Source organism: Xenopus laevis, chromosome 4L, assembly GCF_017654675.1.
Source record: "Xenopus laevis strain J_2021 chromosome 4L, Xenopus_laevis_v10.1, whole genome shotgun sequence".
NCBI lineage: Eukaryota > Metazoa > Chordata > Amphibia > Anura > Pipidae > Xenopus > Xenopus laevis.
In genome coordinates, this window is record NC_054377.1 from 31,334,533 (window position 1) to 31,356,622 (window position 22,090).

The 22,090-nt window shown below is 38.0% G+C and overlaps 1 protein-coding gene across 2 annotated transcripts in view; it reads right to left on the minus strand.

The window, feature by feature from the left end:
• Nucleotides 1-15,802, minus strand: part of pacs1.L (phosphofurin acidic cluster sorting protein 1 L homeolog) — a 47,257-nt gene extending 31,455 nt beyond the window's left edge. The window contains exons 1-8 of one of the 2 annotated variants that reach the window (XM_018257720.2): nt 15,783-15,802; nt 8,289-8,376; nt 4,855-4,944; nt 4,425-4,550; nt 4,162-4,306; nt 2,392-2,483; nt 1,558-1,638; nt 1,127-1,186 (exon numbers count right to left, since the gene is read on the minus strand). In XM_018257720.2, coding sequence (XP_018113209.1) covers nt 1,127-1,186; nt 1,558-1,638; nt 2,392-2,483; nt 4,162-4,306; nt 4,425-4,550; nt 4,855-4,944; nt 8,289-8,345 — 651 coding nt within the window. In that variant the 5' untranslated portion in view covers nt 8,346-8,376; nt 15,783-15,802. The other variant, XM_018257719.2, reaches the window with a different exon arrangement.
• Nucleotides 15,803-22,090: the final 6,288 nt, after the last annotated feature.

A 22,090-nucleotide genomic window follows, 5' to 3' on the forward strand; every position in this document is an offset into this window, starting at 1 on the left:
ATCTAAAACCTGACGGACAGCATACCTGTGTACCGTATATACTCGTGTATAAGCCGACCCGTGTATAAGCCGAGGTACCTAATTTACCTAAGAAAACTGGAAAAATGTATTGACTCGTGTATAAGCCTAGGGGCCCCATGTCAGATTTCAAAATGTGAATGTGACCCAGCCGCAACAATTGGGGGACACTGGGCAGGTACCTGTTACTGTCTGTGACTGACTGTGTCGCCGACCGGATTTCATGTTTGCTTCCCTCTGCCACCCCTATTTCATGTTTGCTTCCCTCTGCCACTCCCCCCCCCCCATCTGTCGCTCTCCCCACCCTGGCTGCTCTTCCCTCTGTCCTTCCCTCTGTCACCTCTGCTCTTCCCTCTGTCCTTCCCTCTGTCACCTCTGCTCTTCCCTCTGTCCTTCCCTCTGTCACCTCTGCCCCAGCCGGACTGCCTGTGACTGCCTGTGTCGCCGCCCGGAGCAGGTCCAGGAGCTCCGGGCGGCGCGTCCTTCCCTGCCGGCGTTCGCTTTCAAAATGGCGGCGCCCATGGCCGCCACGTGGGTAGCGGCCGGCGCCGCTACCCACGTGGCGGCCATGGGCGCCGCCATTTTGAAAGCGAACGCCGGCAGGGAAGGACGCGCCGCCCGGAGCTCCTGGACCTGCTCCGGGCGGCGACACAGGCAGTCACAGGCAGTCCGGCTGGGGCAGAGGTGACAGAGGGAAGGACAGAGGGAAGAGCAGAGGTATGACCCGCGTATAAGCCGAGTTTGAGTTTTTCAGCACATTTTGGGTGCTGAAAAACTCGGCTTATACGCGAGTATATACGGTATATTATAAATGTCTGAAAATGAATAAAAATGTATTAAAGAAAAAAAAGTACCAAGTATTTGAAATGACAATCCCATTGTTTTAGCAGCATTTCAACAACTTAAGTTAACACTTAACAAAATATTGATTACTTTTTTTTTCTTGAAAACAGATTCTCTTCAATCACACACAAAAATAACGGGAATGACAAATATATTTCAATAATATATGGCCACAAAATGAAATGCAATAAGTTATTATTCACAAAACTTTAATACAGTTATATATAGGCTAATTAATTTGCACAGTGATAAAATAAGTGCTTACCTCTTCAGAGACTTTGAATCTTTTAAGAAGTGCCACAAACTTCTGTTTAATGTTTGGTTGCTGCAGACACAATTACAAATATGTGGTACAGGAGGATTGATAATATAAGAGGAAGTGAGAGAAAATGAGAATTAGCTAGAGATTTAGGTCTATTACCAGAGCCAGGAAGTTAATAAATACAAATGAAGCAGACTTTATTGTTTGACACAGTGAAGACAAACAAGGATTCACTGCAAAGGGTTTGGCCTTGTGTGCCTTATCTTAACTGTAGAACTATCTATCCGCGTAAAATTATTATTTTGCTTTAATGCAAACTAACACAGACTTTATTTGCATGCAGAAATAACATGAGGGGAGACTAATAAAAAAATGCTTACGTTCTAATATTGTGCAACAGATTGAGAAAAGTGCTTAAGGCATAAAAGCCTTACCCTAGTTATGGCTGATGAAGTCTGTATTTTCCTGCGTGGTTTCTTTACTTTCCTAACATCTTCATCTTCATAGAAATAATCCTGAAATGCACAAAGTTGACGTTGTTGACAAATGTTTTGTTTCTATATACAAATCTATGTATGATATTTACACTGTAAGGCTACTGGCAGACAGAGTTGATTCTCTGCCTTGCTCCCTCCTATGTCTGCCCAGAGAGGCAATGTGTCAGCCAGGGTGCAGACACACAGTGTATTTCAAGGGCTGCAGTTCAAGCAGTATTTTACCCTGTGCTACAAAGCAGCAGTTTTTCAAATGCCAGGAATCAACAGTTTCCCATGGAATTTAGTGTATTTGCAGTGGTACCCAGTGTTTAAACATATCAAAACATTTCATTTAGGAGCAGTTCCATACTTTGTCACTTTATTTACTTAATAAGGTGTTTAGATGTATTAATCTAAATCCTACTTCAATATAGGTTTTATTTTTCCTTTAAATAAGAGTGTAGAGCATTGGGTTGTAGCTTATTTCTGTGTACTGAGCATCAATTCAAGCATATTTGCATTTCAAGATAGAAGTTGCAGATATTAGATTTCTTGCCTGACAGTTATTGTATATAGCTGTAAAAATAATGTTTCTGTTTTATAGTTCTTAATGAATTTTATCATTATATTTAGGGAAATATGGAGGCCAGGAAGGTACTAGGACAACTTTAGAATATACATTTAAGTATTCAGCAAAATATATTCTGTAGCCACAAAAAAACTGGATAATCTATAAAATATCAGTAAGTCTCAAATAGTGCTTAATACAAAATAAGACAATATATCTCTTACTGGTCCATGCAATGGGTCATCGCTACCCTCCTGCTCAGAAGAATAACTTTCATCTTCATCTTCAGAATAATTCTCAATATCCGGAGAGCGGTCTAGAAATGTCATACATAAGAAATTAAACAATGTATACCTATTTACATTATCTACCCCAACAACAAAAAAAACTAGGCGATAATCTGTAAATGTATTCTTAAAACTATGTCATATTAATAGCTCATTAAACATTCTTCATTTAAAAATACAAAAATCTTTGTGACAATTGAACACGTGTGAAACAAATGTCTTAAAGGGGTTGTTCACCTTTCAAACACTTTTTTCAGTTCAGTTGTTTTCAGATTGTTCCCCAGAAATAAAGACTTTTTTTCAATTACTTACGAATTATTTATTTTTTTACTGTTTTTCCAAAATCTAAGTTTAAAATTTAATGTTTGTGTCCCTGGTGTTTCAGTCTGGCAGCTCAGTAATTCAGGTGCAGACTCTAAACGATTACAATTTTGCAACATTTAGTTGATACAGTTGATACATTTCTCAGTATCTCTGGAGTATTAGCGACTATTCTTTAAATTCTAACAGTTGACTTTAATGAAACTCAGGGATTCTGATCAGCAGGGACAAATATAAGAAATGTATCAACTAAATGTATCAAATTAGAACAGTTTACAGGTCGGCGACCACCCTTCCCAGAGCTGCTTTAGAAGATGAAAAATTACACTGTACACGTCAATATCAGAAAAACAGTCACACATAGAAACTCATTGGAAAAGTTTGTTACTTCTGTCTGAAAACAACTAGGTGTTTGAAGGTGGACAACCCCTTTAAAGGACAAAGAAAAGCACAATTGACTAAGGTGTGGGAGCACAACAAAATTCACTGGATCATGTACTGACCCACTTTGGAAAGTTGCTGCTGACCCCCCCCCCAGGTAAATTTGGCTTTCCTCCTTTACGTTACATAAATTGCTAAGCCAGGTAACATGCTTTTTGTAAACAAGTTTGTAGCTATAAACACAACCACATTTACCCATATGAGAAGTGGAAGGAACAAAAATGCACATTATGGAGAGGACATCTTTTTGGACAATCTAGTGAAAAATCTGTTCAGGTTTCAAGAATTAGGTGGGCCAAGTTTTAAGAAACTTCCATATTTAAACCACACTAATCAACTATCTGGGCATGTACGGTACCTTGGGGTGAAATCTGTACTGATTTATAAGCCAAAGAGAATTCTCTTATGATGCATTAGAAAGTGGTGTTTCCTGAGCAACACTTGTTAATCGCATATCTCAGGTCATGATGTGCAGTGCTGGATATCAAACACAATGGTGCAGCACTTCACCTTCATATATATTGCTGCCCACAAGCCAAGTTTGGCAATGAGGTGCCTGCTTCTAAGTGGAGCTGAATACAGTAGCAGCGCTAGACTAAGGTACCAGAATACCTTTTGTTGATGTGCCCTTAGTACTTATCTAGTAATTATTATAGAAAGAGGGATTTCTTTCACAATAACCAGTAACAAATCACTAACCCAACAATTTAGGGGGTTATTGATTAAAGTTCGAGTTGTGTTTTTCCTGGAAAATTTCAGTTTTTCGAGGGTAATTTCAGTAAAAAATTAAATTTTTTCTGGATAAAAAAAAAACCTAAAAAAAAAAAACATTCAAGTTGTGAGTTTATTCAAGGTGGAAAAAAACCTCACAAACTCGACCTTTGATAAATAACCCTCTAGGTATCTACTTTTATATATGACAATAACTAAGCAAAAGGTTAGTACCAGACAATTTTGCTTTAGGTCCTTCATGGTCAATTGGTTGGCTGGAAAGTGAGTGAATGTTTATCTCTGCCACTGGAAAAGAGACCTCTTTCACATGGCTATGCAGAGAGAGAACTAGTCCACTTTCACTGGGAAATTGAAGAACCTGGAATAATGGAAAGCACATGATAGAAAAAAAGACAGTTACATAGAAAATAAGATGCTCTCCATGATATACACTTTTGCATGTTATTGTATTTCTCCTATTGTCAGTTTTTTCTCACCTCTGCCATATTTATCACTCCAACAGCCAAACTTTTATAGCCCAAGATAGTGCGGTTCTTATATCTCTTTCGTCTTTGCAGCATGATTTGTAGTCGGTTAGCATCTCGTTTTAAGAAGTGGGGATACTGGGGAATGCATACAATTAATTTTGGGTATTTTGAAAAGAGAGAAGAAAGCATAGAAGACATGGATAAGAATTAGCAGTAAAGGTATCTACTTATAGAACATATTCTGTTCCTTCTAAATTAGAAAACCGATATTGAGTTTAGGATGAAAAATAAAATAAACCATCAGAAATTATATAGGAATAGACAAAAAAATCCATCCTCATATCAGCAGTGAGGAACTAAGAGGATACAGAGGATGTTGGAGGAAAAATTCTTTGTTTAAGTTACTTCAATGCATTAACAAGACGCGAGAATAAATTACCTGCAAGGAGAACGTCAGCTGCAGTTCTGTCTCTGAAACACCACCGGCTGGCAGAGATATCTCATTAGAACGCAATATACGTTTTGAGCCCTAAAAAAAGATTATCATATATTATTTAGTAGCAGAATGATGGCTGTCCATCCATCACTTGATAAATTATGTTATTGATTTGTAATCAATAAACATACTTTTTCAGAACGGCATGACCATTCTTATGGATTAAACGGGACATTAACCATTACATTTTAATTCATGGACAGTGGTATTCTACCAATGTATTATTTAGGGATCACTTCACATTTGCCATTGTTTCCCTTCCTAATGTAGCTCTTTCCACTGTGCAATTTAAAATGCAACCTGGTTTTATTAGTAAATGTCAACTAAAATGGTGCTTTTAGCAGTAACCAGTAAAAAGCAAAAACACAGAACAAAGCTGTAGAAAAAATATCTAAATCATACGAAGAAAAAGAAAACAAATGAATCTGATCTTAGAACAGTCTATATTGTACTAATAATAAATACGGCTCAGTATGAGTTCAAAAAATACAGCTTATGTTCAACGCAGTTTAAGGAAGGAGGTGACCAGTCAGGCCATGAGAGTAGCTTTAAGAGGGGGGGGTTGTTTATACAGAGTTTATTACTTAAAAAAAATAATTTATAATAATTTAGATGCAAAGGTTCATATGGTATGGGGCTTACTTTTGCTTATCTGTTTAATACTTAGCACTTAACTGTAACTAGTGTATTTTTCTTTTTTTTAATGATTGTATTGACTCCTGTTCTATGTGCGCATGTAGCATTTTTACATACATTCAAAAAAAATACAGAAATCAAAATCTATATGGGTTGAAAGGTTTGTGTCATCCACTATTCCGGATCTTGTGTATGCATTTTTAAAAAGCTGTGTACACAAATATACATGGGTGGGAAGTAAGATTAAATAGTAAGATTAAATAAGATTGTTCTGCCACAATTGTGTGCTCACCAACATTTTTTGCATTTTTTGCATGCACTGTTCTTAAAATTTATGTGCATCTTTTTGAAGGGAACTTTGACCCTCATTTTATATTTAAATCACTCCTCGCTGCCAATAGAATAACGTCCCCACAAAGCTATTGCTACTGGAAAACAGTTACGGTATATGGGAAAAAAAAAAAAAAAAACAGAAAAAATTAACCTGAATAGCCGCCCTGATTTCAGTTCTAAAGATAACAAAAAAGTCCTTAAAATAAGGCAGAAAGGGAGAACTGAATAGTTGTAATATTATCCCAGCAGTCGATTACTACAGTGATTTTGCATCTATAGACTTGTCTGTTGACTGTAGGTTCACCAGATAGGAGGTAGCTCAAATGTGAAATATCCACATCTCGAAAAACAGAAATCTTAAGAACAGTGCATGCAAAAAATGCAAAAAATGTTGGTGAGCACACAATTGTCGCAGAACAATCTTATTCCTTTTTTAATATATACTCCCTTTAGATTTAAAGTGGTTGATTTACTAGCATGGGCCCTTAGCAGCATCACCACAGTTACCAAAAGTAAACAATCAGATTGCAAATGCTTTGTATTTTTAAGGAAAAGTAACATCAAAAAAAATGTAAGTGTTTTAAATGAATGAATATGTAATGTACTGTTGGTCTGCACTTGTAAAAACTGCAGTTATAGTTTATATACTGTAAATAAGCTGCTGTAGCCAAGGTCAGCCATTCTGTCTGAAAAAGGATTACAAGCACTGGTTAACAGGATAAAAAGGTAAGGAATACAATGGTTTCGTTTTTGCACCAAACAGGGGTCAAATGTCATGGCTCTCTACAGAACTATATAATAAAGGTAACAACTAACAAATACCTCTCTCATACAGTAAAACTAAATTAATATCAGGAAAAAGTACTATGCATAACCTATAGATGGGACCACAAAAAAATGAGATAAAGTTTAAAACCAGTGGATGTACAATTGAGGTTTCCCTTTATAAAATAGAACCTTTGTTGCCAAGAAATTGTTGATTTGTAGGCTCTAGATCAGTGATCCCCAACCAGTAGCTCGCGAGCAACATGTTGCTCTCCAACCCCTTGGATGTTGCTCTCAGTGTCCTCAAAGCAGGTGCTTATTTTTAAATTCTAGGCTTGAAGGCAAGTTTTAATTGCATAAAAACAAAGTATAGTGCCAAGTAGAGCATCTTGTAGACTTTTCAGTCCACATAAGGGCTACCCAATAGCCAATCACAGCCCTTATTTGGCACCCCAAGGGACTTTCCCATGCTTGTGTTGCTCCCCAGCTCTTTTCATATTTGAATGTGGCTCACGGGTAAAAAAGGTTGGGGACCCCTGCTCTAGATAAACAGATACAAAATGTAATTGTCATTGTTTGAGGTTATTGGTCTTTTAATAGCCAAAAATATAAATCAGTCCTACAGGTTAGTTATTGTATTACAAGCTACCCCATTGTATACACACTATTATGAAAAATTATAATTATTATATTATTATAATTACTTCTGGACTTTATTGCTTACACTATTTCTCGTAGATCTTTATGCACTTACTGTATGCCTGACAAATTAATCATAGTATATTTCCTAGGTAAATCAATTAGTTTGTGGAAACATATTTAAAGTTTATTTATATTATAATAACGTAGACCTTGATATTCTGAGACTATTTGCAGGTGGCTCTCCAGTTTCCATTTTAAGCAATCAGGTTGCTAGGGTTCAAATTACCTTAGCAACCATGCATTGGACTAAGAGACTGAAATATGAATAGGAGAGGGCCTGACTATAAAATAGCAATAACAATACATTTGTTGGCTTACAAAACATTAGTTTTTATATGAAGCCAGTGACAGAAGTCAGAAGAAAATTGCAACTAAATTATAAAACTATAAAAAATAAATAATTAAGGCCAATTGAAAATTGCTAAGAATTGGCCATTCTATAACATACTAAAACATTACATAAGATAACATTATGTAACATACTAAGGGGCAGGTTTATTAAGGTTTGAATTGGAAATTCGAATTCAAATCAGAATTTTTGAGTTTAATTTTTTGGTCAAAATTCACAAATTAGAGTTGGGAATAACCCAAACTCCAATTTGAGATTTATCATATCTGGACCCTGGAACAACTCGAATTCAACTATTCGCCACCTAAAACCTGACAAGTTCATGTAGAAGTCAATGGCAGCGGTTCAGTGACCCATTTTAAGTTGTTTATAGCCTTCCTGAGATTTGAGGTTTTTTTCAGGAAAAAAACTTGGATTTTAGTTTTTGGGGTCGGTTATATTCATTTTAGATATTTGAGTTTACTATACGAATTTTTGAGGTCATTCTAGATTTAAAAAAAAGAAACTATAACATCTAAACTTTGATAAATCTGCCCCTAAAAGTTAACTTAAAAGGTGAACCACCCCTTTAACCATAATGAGTCCTAATTACCTGAAGTTTGACTGCGATGACAACAGAAGATAAATCCTTATCCAGGTCTTTGAACATAACAAGTTTTCTCAATGTCAGAGAAAAGAGCCTGAGGACATAAAGAAATGAATTGGGTATTATAACAAGCAAAATTGATTGCTTTCATACTGAAAGTTGGCAAACATGAATTATGTTAAATATTAAATGAAAAATGCACTGAGAAATAAAATTACTGTATAGAATTTATATATATATATATATATATATATATATATATATATATATATATATATACACACACACACACACACACACACACACACACACACACACACACAATGTACTGTATATTCTTCTCATGTGTGCTCTTGTAAATACGGTCCTGTGCTCCGATTGTTTTGTTGTTTTTACCCCAAAAAACGGTAACTGGTTCTATAGTACAAATGATGAGGTCAATTGCACAGGGGTACCTACTTTGTTACGCATGAGAGATGGCCTCTTCTGTATGCGACAAAAAGTCGAAAAAACAAAAAATATTTATTTATTCATTCAACTGTATGAATTCAAATTGTTGAATGTAAAGCACCTTAAAATAGATGAACTAGCATAATTTTTCACGAGATTACATTTGCTGCATGTTAAGTGTTTTAGATATGGAAATTTCAATTAATACAAATGGGAAAGTATATATGGCCTCTTTGTTGACCATGTCAATTCAAAGTGCCCCATGTGCCATCAGCTGTAGACAGGAGAGCTGAACCAGGTAAGAAAACAAAGACAAACATACTAATGAAGTATTCCTCTAATACAGGCCCCCTGTGCAATTTCCAGCTTAGAGGACAGGCCTGGGAGCTACCCCTCAATTTGTATGGTAATCACCTGGATCCATCCAGTGCATTCACATGATGCACATGGCAATTATTAATCAGAAACATGGCTGTGACCATTTCTGATATATAATCAGCTGACTCCAAGTTAACTGGCAGGGTCCAGTCGATTATCATGCAAGTCAATAAAGAGCCAATTCACAGGATTTTGTCACTCGTCAGCAGGGCCAAAAATCGATTGTTTAGTTGGTACTTTTAGTGCCACATTTTTAAGAAATTAAATTCAAATACCATAATAAGTAACTCACAGTCAATATGTTGAGATGTTAACCCACCAAATGTAGAGTGTGGTCCAGATGCATGAGCCCCAGACCCTCAGCAAGGGTAGCAGAAAACCATATATACAATCGAGGGGTAGGCACTCGAGAAGCCACATAGACCACCATAAAGTATATTAAAAACAAAAATCTTTATTACTACATCTCAACCCCTTACGAGTTACATGCTCCAAGAGCACTCCGTCATAGGTATATTAAATATCTTTATTAATACATCTCATCTGCCTTATGTGCTTGTGCAGTATACTTACTGTATACTAATTTCACTATACTTTTTGGTGACCAATGAGGCTTCTTGAGTGCCAGTCTTTTTTTGGTATATACGTATTTTTCAGAAGCCCAGAAATGTGACAAAAGAACAGGACAGCTGTGGTGAAGCCTGACTGGATCCTCTTTTAAAAGCTCCCTGAAACCTTTTAGCAATGTCCCCCCTCTAGACTTAGTACTTGTGCACACAGATTCTGAAAACAGCACACAAAACAAATTGTTGTTTTTACTCCTGAAACTCAGATCAGATCAACTTAATTCCACAGGAGCCTTCAACACTGCCAAAAATAATATTTAGTTTGATGCAATTAGCTTGTCCTTGGGCCGACCTATTGTTCAAATGAACCACTCAAGTGTGTTGGCATTTCTTTGTGGTTTGTTATGGTTGGCTGAGGCTTCTTGAGGGACTTGGACAGAGTCTCATCTCAGTATCTCTAAGAAAGGCCTCAAAGGCACTCAATTAACCCACAAGGGCCATAGCCTGACTGATCTTGGTAATTTATGAATAGAGTACTGATTTGAGATACAAGATGACTACTTGTCTCCTGTGTGAGAAAAGCCTTCACTAAACAACAGTCCAGGTTCCTTACCAACTGGCCTCCCATCCCAAGGACTGAATTGTTGAAATGTTTCAACTCCGGTTGAATTCTGGAGTCCACACTAAACAGAGATCATCCATATAAGTATTATAAAACCCCTGGTGCCTTAGTAAGAACATTTGACTACCATGATCTGTTAAAATGCTTGGAGCAGCAGAAAGGCCAAAGGAAAAACCCCTGAAATGAAAATAAAGAATTTCATTCTTTAGATTCATTGCAAATGGATCAATGGCAATCTCAAGATGCCCTGTAAGTTTCAGAAATACATAAGACTTCCATTAGAGCTCAAAAACTTCGTTTTAGAAGAAGTTACCTTTAGGATAGAATTCAAAAACATTTTATGGATAATAAGTTTTGATCGGAGACATACAACTATTGAGGTATAAGATGATGTAAGTTCTGAGTGACTTTCAAAGATGTAGGTCCTGCCTCTTTTGTGAATGTGGAAATAAGCTCATAGACTTGAAATAACATGGAGTGACCAGAGGCCGTATTGCCAAAAACCATCAAGAGAGTTAATGAAGACAATTTAGAATAGTCATGCTGTTCCACATATATCAAAGCAATATACTTGCCTACCCTTAGTATATTGATTTCTCAATGTCCCATTTCACAGAAGTTTTTTTGCTTCTGTTGCTATGTTCAGCATTTTAACCATTATGAACAAAAGAGACAACTTTGGCTAGCTACTACAGATTATGGAACTACAGATGCCTACATTTATGCATAAAGTGACACCTTCTATAAGGTAAACATACTGTAAATGGCTACACCAAGTTCATTATTTTAATATTAAAATATCAGAAAAATAAATTGTGTAATTTAAAACATTGTTGTGTTCAGTAGTCCGGAGATTTGAAGCCGAGTTTCTAAGGATTTGGCTGAATCTAAAAGCAATATAAAGTGCTGGTATATGGCTGAATCTCAAAATGAATCCATGATTTTATGCATCCAGTGGTGAAATCACTCTAGAGGCAGGGGGTCCAACTGCACCGAGGCAGGGGGTCCAACTGCACCAAGGCAGTATGAGATAATGACAAGGGTATGGTGGGTTCTAAGCATTCAGTGGTTTGTGAACAGCAGAGGGTAGCACAGTTTTACATTTTCACTGGCACCCACTGGTGTTTAGTTCCTTCCTTTGGAAAATCTCTTTATAGGATCTTAAACAGTAGACCTTTTGGTCCATGTGTTCATTAAACGTAGTGGATTCTAGAGCCGGACTTTGAATGAAAATGCTTGGTTTTTCAGAGTCTATTCAGAATAAAACTTTCAATCCAAGTTTTAACATCATGAAACCTGAACAAAAGTCTGGCCAACCCCCTCCTATGATTTCACAGCATCACCCCCATTTGTCACAAGCAGATGTCATAACCTAACCCCACCTTCAATTGTCGACTGGCAGGTGACAAAGTCATTGGCCCACCCACTGATGTTATTGTTATAGTCTGATTTCTGCATTTCAAAATAGGACTGCCACTATAAATGGCTGTCCCATCCTGCACATGGATACAACCACTAAATACACTCTAATCTATACCTCCCAAATGTCCCATTTTTCGTGGGACAGTCCAGATTTTGACAGCTCAATCCGCAGTCCCGGATTGTTACTGATATGTTCCAAGTTTCTTTTTGATCTCCTGCACTGAACAGCCAGAAAAAGATACAAAGTTTCTGAAATGTAATTGGCTTTGGCAGAGAGCCCAGTAAATGTGTCAGGTTACAATTTAAAATAAGCAAAGAAACAATTGTTACTATTTAAGATAAGCAGGTCTCTTTCTTTCGCCTGACAACTTTCTTGACTACTTGGTAATCAGACTAGTCGGAAACTGACCAGCAGGTGGCGTTGTAACAATATTCATTCGTATTACATACATGTATCCATTAATATCTTGGAATTAAAATAAATAATGAATGTAAGTTACAAAAGTGTTTAGAATAGCACTATCATCAATGTTACATTAATTTATTTTAAAGGTTTACTTATCCTTTAAAGTACAATGGACGTATATGTAGCACCAAATACATTACACTACACAATCTGGGAAAGCTTCATAAAATAGAGTTGTTATTTTGCCCTATACATGTGCCCACTATATAGTTTAGGTGCCATATGTTAGGAAATGTAGGGGGGAAAGAGGGTACCCCCTAAAAAATTTACGATCTTTTTCAGCCCATCACCCTTAAAAAAGGAAAAGACACCAGCGTTTTTTTTCGGCTTTGAAAAAATTTCAACTTTTTTTGAAGCAAGCCCTATCTACTCTATTGCACTTCGTCTGGTCTCAGGTGGCGAAGGCAAGTCTGGCGCAAGAGTAAAATGCGCAAGTTAGTGAATTTGCGTACTTGACCCTTCTCCATAGCACAACTTCGCCTGGCGTAAGGGTGCGAAGTAGTGCTAGAGTAGGTCCACTTCGCTAGCGAATTTACGCCAGCGCCCGTTAGTAAACCGGCGAAATAACGTCACGCTAGCGTTAGCCACTTCGCGCTTTAGTGAATTTGCCCCATAGGCTTCTGAGTATCTAATAAAATGAAAAAAATCATGTTTCACATAGTACAATCACATATATCAGTAACATCATTTATTTTATATATGAGAACACAGCAGATTTGGAAAGTTCAATGTCTCCTGAATGCGCCAATACCAAATATATATGGTTTTATGGAGATTTCTCACTTGTATAGCTCAAAATCTCCAGGCAGTACACTACCAAATTTCCAAACCACCACTCCACAAAATGGGATACTTCCAATTTCAAGGCCAAACATTCCACTAACAGTAGGATTACCCTCGAAAACTACGTATTATTAGAGAGAGCAGATTCTGGCAAATCAAAAATGGGTAAATATATCTATGTACTCCAAAATACCAAGTTGCAATGTTTTCCTAAAATTATAATTTTTTATAGAAAATGACCTTAAAGCTTCCAATCTACAGCATCATATTTCGCCCACATCATTAGGTACCAATGTAACACCCTAAATATGATTTCCAGGAGTCCACTGAACAGTTTGATGCACAATAAGTATAGGTTAACCTAAGCATGTGGCATATAGGGGCCCCAAAATGTAGTCAAAATCAGCACATTTACATAGTTTTGGGGGGCAAAGATAGAAAAAAAGTATGTTCACCCAGACAACCATATGTTTTCGGACAGTACACATTCCCCTGAAACCAAATATGGTATGGATGTTTTTCTACTCCAAAACACCAAGCTGCAAACCTTTCCTAAAACTGGTCATTTTGATGACATTTCAAAAAATCCCCTCAAATTTCTAACTTGCGACATCTTACTTTCCACATACTATTAGGTAACAAGATAAAACACAGATGCCCAATGTACATAGGTTTATCGAAGTACATGGCATGTAAAGACCCCAAAATCTACCTTGTGCAAATTTATTTTACAATTGGAAAACACCATAAATATTGACTCCAAGGGTCTACGGAACAGTTTTATGCCCAATATGCATAGATAAACCAAAGTAGGTGGCATGTGCGGACTCGAAATAACAGTAGTGCATATAAATTTTCACCTCTGCCGATTCGCCTTCTGTGAACAAAGACCATGACTGCATATTATGTGCCATAAGACCGTGCTAACAGCATAAAGACCCCCCAAAACCATATATTTTTGTAAAGTACACATTCTGAAGAATCTAAAATGGGTAATTAGGTCTTTCTACTCCAAACTACCATAAGCTACGTTAAAGTCAGCGGTTTTAATGACATTTATGAAAATCACCTAAAAATGTTGCAATTGGCTGCATTTATCTCACTAAACTGCAAAGCTATGCTAAAAAACACATAAGGAACAATACTGAAGGGATACAATTGTAAAAAAACTACAAAAACTACCGAAACCAATGAAACAACAAAATAGCTTAACCAACACCGTAATTAGTGGTCAAAATACGTGATCCAATTGTCACGCTGCTAAAATAAAGTTTTTAGATAAAAAAAAGTTAAGAGTAAAATGAATACATAAAAAAACAGCTTGTGAGTTTTTGTGTATACATGTGTGTACACTTATAAAAGTTGACCGAGTGTGTGTGTGTGTGTGTGTGTGTGTGTGTATATATATATATATATATATATATATACACACATATGTGTGAATAAGTGTGCAAAAGGCAACAGAAGTGTACAAAATAAAAATAGGCTTTAGTAAAATGTGTGTGTAAGTGTATAAATGTATGCAAGTGTATGAAAGTGTGTGCAAGTGTGCTGCTGCTGCTCTGGAGGTCGGCCCTGCAACAATCCCATCACAGGATCAACGTGACCAGGGGTGCTTCGCCAATGAGGCGAGTTGAGGCTGTCGCCTCAGGTGGCAGTGCCCCTTTAGGTACCAGGGGCAGCAAAAATGCTGCTCCTGGTACTTTAAGAGCGAATTTCCAGGGGAGGGGGAGCAGCAGCAACTGCTGCTGCCTCAGGCGGCGGAGGGGCCATGATCGACCCTGGACGTGACAGCCCCCCAGCCTCGTTGCCCAGGAGGTTGTCCTGACTATCTGCAAAGGTGGCAAAAGCCCCCGATGCAGAGCGAAGGGCTCAGCTGTAAGAGAACGTACCACGTACTTACTTGACAGTCTGAGCCCTTGCCTGCCAACACTTTAAACATTGTTAAAACTGGATAGAAATCCAGCCAATTGAATCCAAGTGATGCAATAGCCTCGCCCAGGTGTCATACCTCCGCCGACATCATTGTGCCCAACTCTGATGGCATCATACCTGTTCCTACATCACTGCCCGACCCCCAATGCTATATGCCCCACCCCCCATGTTCAGGTTCAGCCATCAGCAAAGGTGGCGACCCTATTCGCAAAACTCTAATAAAACATAAAACCACAGAAATGTATTCAAACTTTCATAACCTGCCAAATTTTGTAAAATTAACACGGTGCACCACAAAAGTGGGCGTGGTCAACATTTTTGCAGCGCACCAAATTTTTTCCATCTTTCTATTTCCAAAATGTTGGCAGGTATGCTCTAATCAGCCAACTGAATTCTACATTAAAAACTCAATATTTTTCGGCAAAAACCCTTATAACTAACTGTCCAGGTCAGGATATATGCCAATTAAATAACTGGAAGAAATGTAAGTTCTGTATGGGGTGCAAAACAGCACTAAAATGTCCATACAATAGTTCCCTTGCCAAATAATCACTTCAAATACCCCGCTGTTTTGGGTTAAGGGTCAAACGTTATGTCAATACGTGATGACATCAAACCTGGGTACGCAAGAAGCGCTTCCTCGATCTGTCTCCCAAGTGGCGTACAAGTTCATTCGAACCGGACCTCCTGCAGCAGGAGGAGGGACAGTGGTTGGTACGTCATTGCCTAAGCAGGGGCCTATAGGCGGCGGGGCGACAGTGGCCCCCAAGAGCCCAGCCGAAAGAGAGCGCTCAGACATTGCGAGTAGACAGGAGGAAGCTGAGCTCTCAGCCAATCACAAGATAATCTGGAGTGCACATGACAGGGCGCGGACTAACCAATCACGGTCATAACATTAGTTTGTCACGATGCCTTCCTTCCTCTCTAGACCAATCAAGTTAGGATACTGGTGTTTATGGGCGATGCTCCATCACTGACGTCAGTAGCTGATATGGGGCCGCGCCGCTGTGTAAAAATTGTTTGGTCACGGGATTTGCGACACGCCTTCTGTCGCGTTTTAACCAATGATGAGCGAGACGTAGAGACTAGAAGAGTTCTATAGGCTGCAATGTAAGCTGTTGGCGTGGAAGTGGGGCGGCCAAAAATGGTGTGTGGACGATCTAGAAAACGTTGCAGAATTTGTTATCTTGCCGAGTTAATTCGTGAAACGCAGGGAGTGTTGTATTAAACGCAGTTGAAGACATTTTCCTTTGTACCCATATGTTATACTTTACACATACAGATGTAACGTTATGATTGGTTAAGCTCAGAAAATTTTCCAAAAAGCTATGCATGAAAAAGAACTTAATGAAAGAAGGTTTTTTTTATTGGTGCAGCATACAATTTTGTAATTTTTGTTTTTGCTGTAATTATTTTTTGGGGTCAAATAAAAAAAAAATAAAAGCATTTATATTTCGAGTTTCTGTTTATAGAAGAATGGTGTTTACTGACAACTATTCGCAATAAAAGCTCTGAGTAAAAAATCTTACTTTTCCAGGAGGCCAGGGAACAGGCTAAAGTATTTTTTAAAGGATAAGTAAACCTTTAAAATAAGTTAATGTAACATTGATGATAGTGCTATTCTAAACACTTTTGTAATTTACATTCATTATTTATTTTAATTCCAAGATATTAATGGATACATGTATGTAATATGAATGAATATTGTTATAACAGCGCCACCTGCTGGTCAGTTTCTGACTAGTCTGACCACCAAGTAGTCAAGGAAGTTGTCAGGTGAAAGAAAGGACTGCTCTGATGTTTTTCTGCTTATGAAAGAAGTGAAAAGGTTTGTAATGTTTTTTCCTATCCAGAAAAACAATAGAGCAGCCTTTCTTTCTTTCTTTCTTTCTCCTGGCAACATCCTTGACTACTTGGTGGTCAAACTGGTTGGAAACTGACCCGCAGGTGGAGCTGCTGTAACAAAATTCATTCAAGTTAACAGAACATGTATCTCTTAATATCTTGTAATAAAAACAAAATAAATAACAAATGTACATTGCAAAATTTCTTAGAATGGCACTATCATCAATTTTACATTCACTTATTCTAAAGGTTTACTTATCCTTTAAGGCAGTGATCCCCAACCAGTAGCTCGTGAGCAACATGTTGCTCTCCAACCCCTTGGATGTTGCTCCCAGAGGCTTCAAAGCAGGAGCTTATTTTTGAATTCCAGGCTTGGGGGCAAGTTTTGGTTGTATAAAAACCAAGTGTTTTGCCAAACAGAGACTCAATTTAGGTTGACAATCCATAAAGGGGTTCCAAATGGCCAATCACAGCACTTATTTGGCATCCCAAGAACATTTTTCATGCTTGTGTTGCTCCCCAACTCCTTTTACTTCTGAATGTTGCTCACAGGTTCAAAAGGTTGGGGATCCCTGCTTTAAGGGCTCGGACTGATGCATTCCTTTTCCACATTGACAGATGCAAAAATACATAGAGCCTTGGTAACTGTAGAGAAAAAATAGATTTTGAGATGACTGTAAAACAACAGAATCAGAATGCGAAATCAGAAGGCATATAATATGATGGCAGAGCGAGACAGAAGCAGAGCATCTTACCCTGGAGAATAATTACACCTATCCTTATACAGTATTTGTCTGTATAAACCTGCAGACATGGTATAAATGGGTTGTGGTGGCATACGAATTGGACGGAGAGAAGATATACTATAGAAATTAGGGCAAATGAGTGATTGTTTATGAGCTACGGTTTAGATGATATATGAACCTGGAAAGAGCTGGCATAGGAATTCATTTTTTAAAAAAAGATGTTATATGAACTGGGGAGAAAAGAGCGAGTTATTTCTATGCACACAGTCTACAAGCTGGTGAAAATAAAGTTAAATGCAGCTTCTTTTTGCTGTCCCAGTTGGTTGGACTGAAGGTAGCCATAAGCATGGTGTAACATTTGGAGGCTGCTATTCAGCACTATAATATATAATTGCACTGATCTGTACTCCCTTTCCACCCTGAGTGCTGTCCTGATGATGTTTGTGAAATTTTGTATGTCAGAGAGGCCCTAGATTCACATTTGACATGGTCTGTGGATGTTCCATCTGAACCATGCACACACCACTTAAAGGACCAGCACTGCCTTACCAGGTCCACATTCAGTAGTCAATAAGTGACAATACGTCTATAGCAGCTAGGGTTGCCACCTGGCCAGTATTTCACCGGCCTGACCAGTAAAAATTATGCTTGACCCCAATGTTATTAATAGGGAGAAAATATAAATATATAGGAAGGCCGGTATTTGTGGCAACCCTAACGGCAGCCCCTCTGACATTTGCCAGAATCTACAGTCCAGACCTGGCCATTACCCTCAAAAGGATATTTTAATCGGTAAGTTATTCCCAGGCCCGAATATTTCTGTGGCTGTCCTGCTTTATGTTTTTGGGGAAAAATTATGTCATCACCATGAAATTGTGTCAAGGGCACAGAGCCACCGTCAGGGTTCATTACAGCAATCCTGCCTAGGATGACATACAATTTTTTTAAATGTCAGGATATCTTTGAACTGTTATTACAAATAGGAAAAGGGGGAAGGATACTGTAACTCACATGGATTATTACAGTTTGATGGTTCTATAACCACTAAGGTTAAAAATATGAAGAAACCCTTTTCTGTGGCTATATTACTAAAACACCCAATGTACAGTTGTACAATTATTTAATTGTCCTATGATAAGCCTTTCTATCAGTTTAGGCGATTTAACTAATAAACATAAAAGAAGGAGCGCGCTCCCATTGTGTAAAATTGTATCAGCACAATATATCAAAGAAAGATATATTGTACTTACAATTTAAGCAGAAAATGATAGTTCATCAATAAAGTTTATTAAATCTGTTTCCCAGATCTCCGTTTTATTCCACATAATAAAAACTTGTTTAGATGTTACAGGTGGACTTTTTTCACTTTGACAAAAGATCACATGCAATGAGGGTAATTTATTCTCTTGAATGTGAATGTGGAATACAATATGTTGGACAAACGAAGAGAAAACTTAAAGATAGGTTTAGAGAACAAAGGTTGAAAGTCTTGAAGGGGGACAAAGCATATGGCTTTTCTAGGCTGCGGCACCTTCAAGAGATACATAATGTGGATCTGGGAAAAAGATGAACAATCATTTTCTGCTTAAATTGTAAGTACAATATATCTTTCTTTGATTAAAGGGGCTGACACAATTTTACACAATGGGAGCGTGCCCCTTCTTTAAAGTTTATTAGTAGACTTTGCTTGCTTGGGACCAGCAAATTAAGGATGTGAAACATTTGTTGGAGTTGTCAGATAATTTGCATTTAACCCTTGGAGCATCAAACATTTGTTTTTGTCCTTTGGAATATTTGGACTTTGTTATTTGTGCACATTATTTGGTTCTACACATAACTGCCTTTAACCATTTAGCGACCTCTTATCTACATATTTTAAGGTAATAATTGAGACCAAAGCCTGGTGGCTTCTGCCTTTTCCATCATTGTGGTGTTACCAGGGATTAGTGAAATAGAGGTTAGAAGCTCTAAGGGAACAGCTCCACCAGTCTTTTATTTCTGATTTCCACTCTTATCCTATTAGTTAGGGTGATGTATATTGTTTGGTTCAATCAAAGCCAATTATCAATTTTTCATTTTTTAAGTAATTTATGAACTTATTATTTATTGCACTGGCACTTTAGTGAGTTTGTGTAAACACGTGGCATTTTAATCCGCACCTATTTATATCAATTTATTCATTACAAGTATTAATGATTTAAGCATTGGTGTTTATAAAATGAATTCATGAAATGGTTTTCTTTGACATAATGAATTTTGAATGAACTATACATGTGTGAGACACAAATTGTGTGTATATGGTCGTGGAATAATCTCATTATTATACCAGACAGTGGATACCTCCTTATAGTAGGGCAATTCAGTTATTGTGGAATTGTACATTGAGTGTTTTAGTAATATAGCCACAGAAAAGGGTTTCTTCTTTTCTAAGTATTTTTGATATCTTTGAACTGGCAAAGAATAAAACAATTCTGGGCACTAAACAACTGCAAGAAAACTATTTTTATGCACCCCTTCTGGCTGATCTTATGGATCACTTGGCACCTGGTTTTGGATCACAAAGGGCATTATGCAAACCCAAAGGAAAATGTACTGAAGCTTGTGTATGTTTTACTGGCTGCTAATATGTTGGTCATCTAGCTGTCACAACTTTTCAGTTAGAAATTTGTACTCACCAACTTTACTATAACAATATACTGACTGTGGGCCAACCCATTTGAGAGCATGGAAGGACACTGGTAAGACAGCAAACTATAGAAACTTAATTTGGATATTCTTGACATTGGCCACTGTGCTCTGTAGAAAAATATTGAACCCATTTAGGTGTACGGCCAGAGCCTTACCTTACTGAATTATAACTACATTATTGCAAAGCGCACACAATGAAGTTTAGGGTGGAGTCTGAATGACCACCAGGAAAGTGCATAGGCCAAAAGCCACACCTACCACAGTTAGGTCTCCATGTGAAGAGTAGCACCAGAAAATATGTTCCATTTGCTAGACAAGACACAGCTTAAGCAACATAAGACAGGGAGTAATATTTATATATAGTGTTAAAGGAATTGTTCAGTGTAAAAATAAAAACTGGGTAAATAGATAGGCTGTGCTAAATAAAAAATGTTTCTAATATAGTTAGTTAGCCAAAAATGCAATGTATAAAGGCTGGAGTGATTTGATGTATAACATGTCAGTCACAACTACTTTTCAGCTCTCTTGGTTTACACTGACTGGTTACCAGGCAGTAACCAATCAGAGACTTGAGGGGGGGCCACATGGGTCATATCTGTTGCTTTTGAATCTTAGCTGAATGCTGAGGGTCAATTACAAACTCACTGAACAGAAATGTACCATGTGGCCCCCCTTCAATTCGCTGACTAGCTCAGAGTTATAGAGCTGAAAAGCCGGAAGTTGGATTCCGGCTGTTTTATTAGACATCTGTTTCCTCCAGCCTTTATATATTACATTTTTGGCTAACTAACTATATTAGAAACATTTTTTATTTTGCACAGCCTATCTATTTACCCAGTCTTTATTTTCACACTGAACTATTCCTTTAATGTCAGGTACAAGATATTCAACAACATAATCCATAATTGCAAGTAAAATTTTCTTACCAGAAAGTATTACAAATATTAGAATTCAACCAGTGGCGTAACTACCGGGGGAGCAGGGGGTGCGATTGGGCCAGGGCCCGCACCCCCTCAGGGCCCCCCGGCAGCTAATGCGCCGTGATTCCGGGTGTACGGAGGGGGGCGGGGGGCCCGGCAGCGTGTCCCGCCCCCCTCTAGTTACATCACTGAATTCAACTGCTAAATTAACTGATACATTAACTATAAATGTACAGGTACAGGTACAGATTTATTGTCTGGAATGCATGGGGTTTTTGGACAAGGGGCCATATAACGTAGAGCAGTACCATCCAACTTCTGTGGTACCGAGGGCTGGAATTTTTCTGGCCTATGTGGTGGAGTGCCAATAATGGCAATCAGTGTTGGCCACTCCCCCTTTTAAACCACACCCACATTACCACAAGAACTTTTAAGACCATATCCACATTAATGGTGGTACCACTCCAAAAAAAAACAAATGGTTGGTGCTCAGTGCAGGAGTAATACTCATATGTGAAAAATGTAAGTTTAAAACAGGAGCCCATGACTAAGTGGGTGCAAAATGCATAGGGCGAATGGAGATGCAAGTATACATTTTTTACTTTGTATAAATAAAATAATTTTCTCTGGTCCTGTGGATCCGTTTGAGTGCCAGTCGGCCCTGCTTCTTCTAAACATCCATGTTAAAACATAACCATAAATCCACAGCACCTTCCCCCCAGCACATGATTAAACACCTTATAGGCCCCTAACAACAATTTCCAAATGCTAACAAACCACCAGAACAAACCCTACCAGGCTCATGTCCCACAGGCAATGTAAGGCAAGCAGGGTATGGCACAGACCACACAGGGAGCATAGGGTGTTGAGTATGGCACACACAATGAGTATAGGGCAGGCAGAGTATGACACACACAGGGAGCATAGGGCAGGCAGAGTATGGCACACAATGAGCATAGGGCAGGCAGAGTATGACACACACAGGGA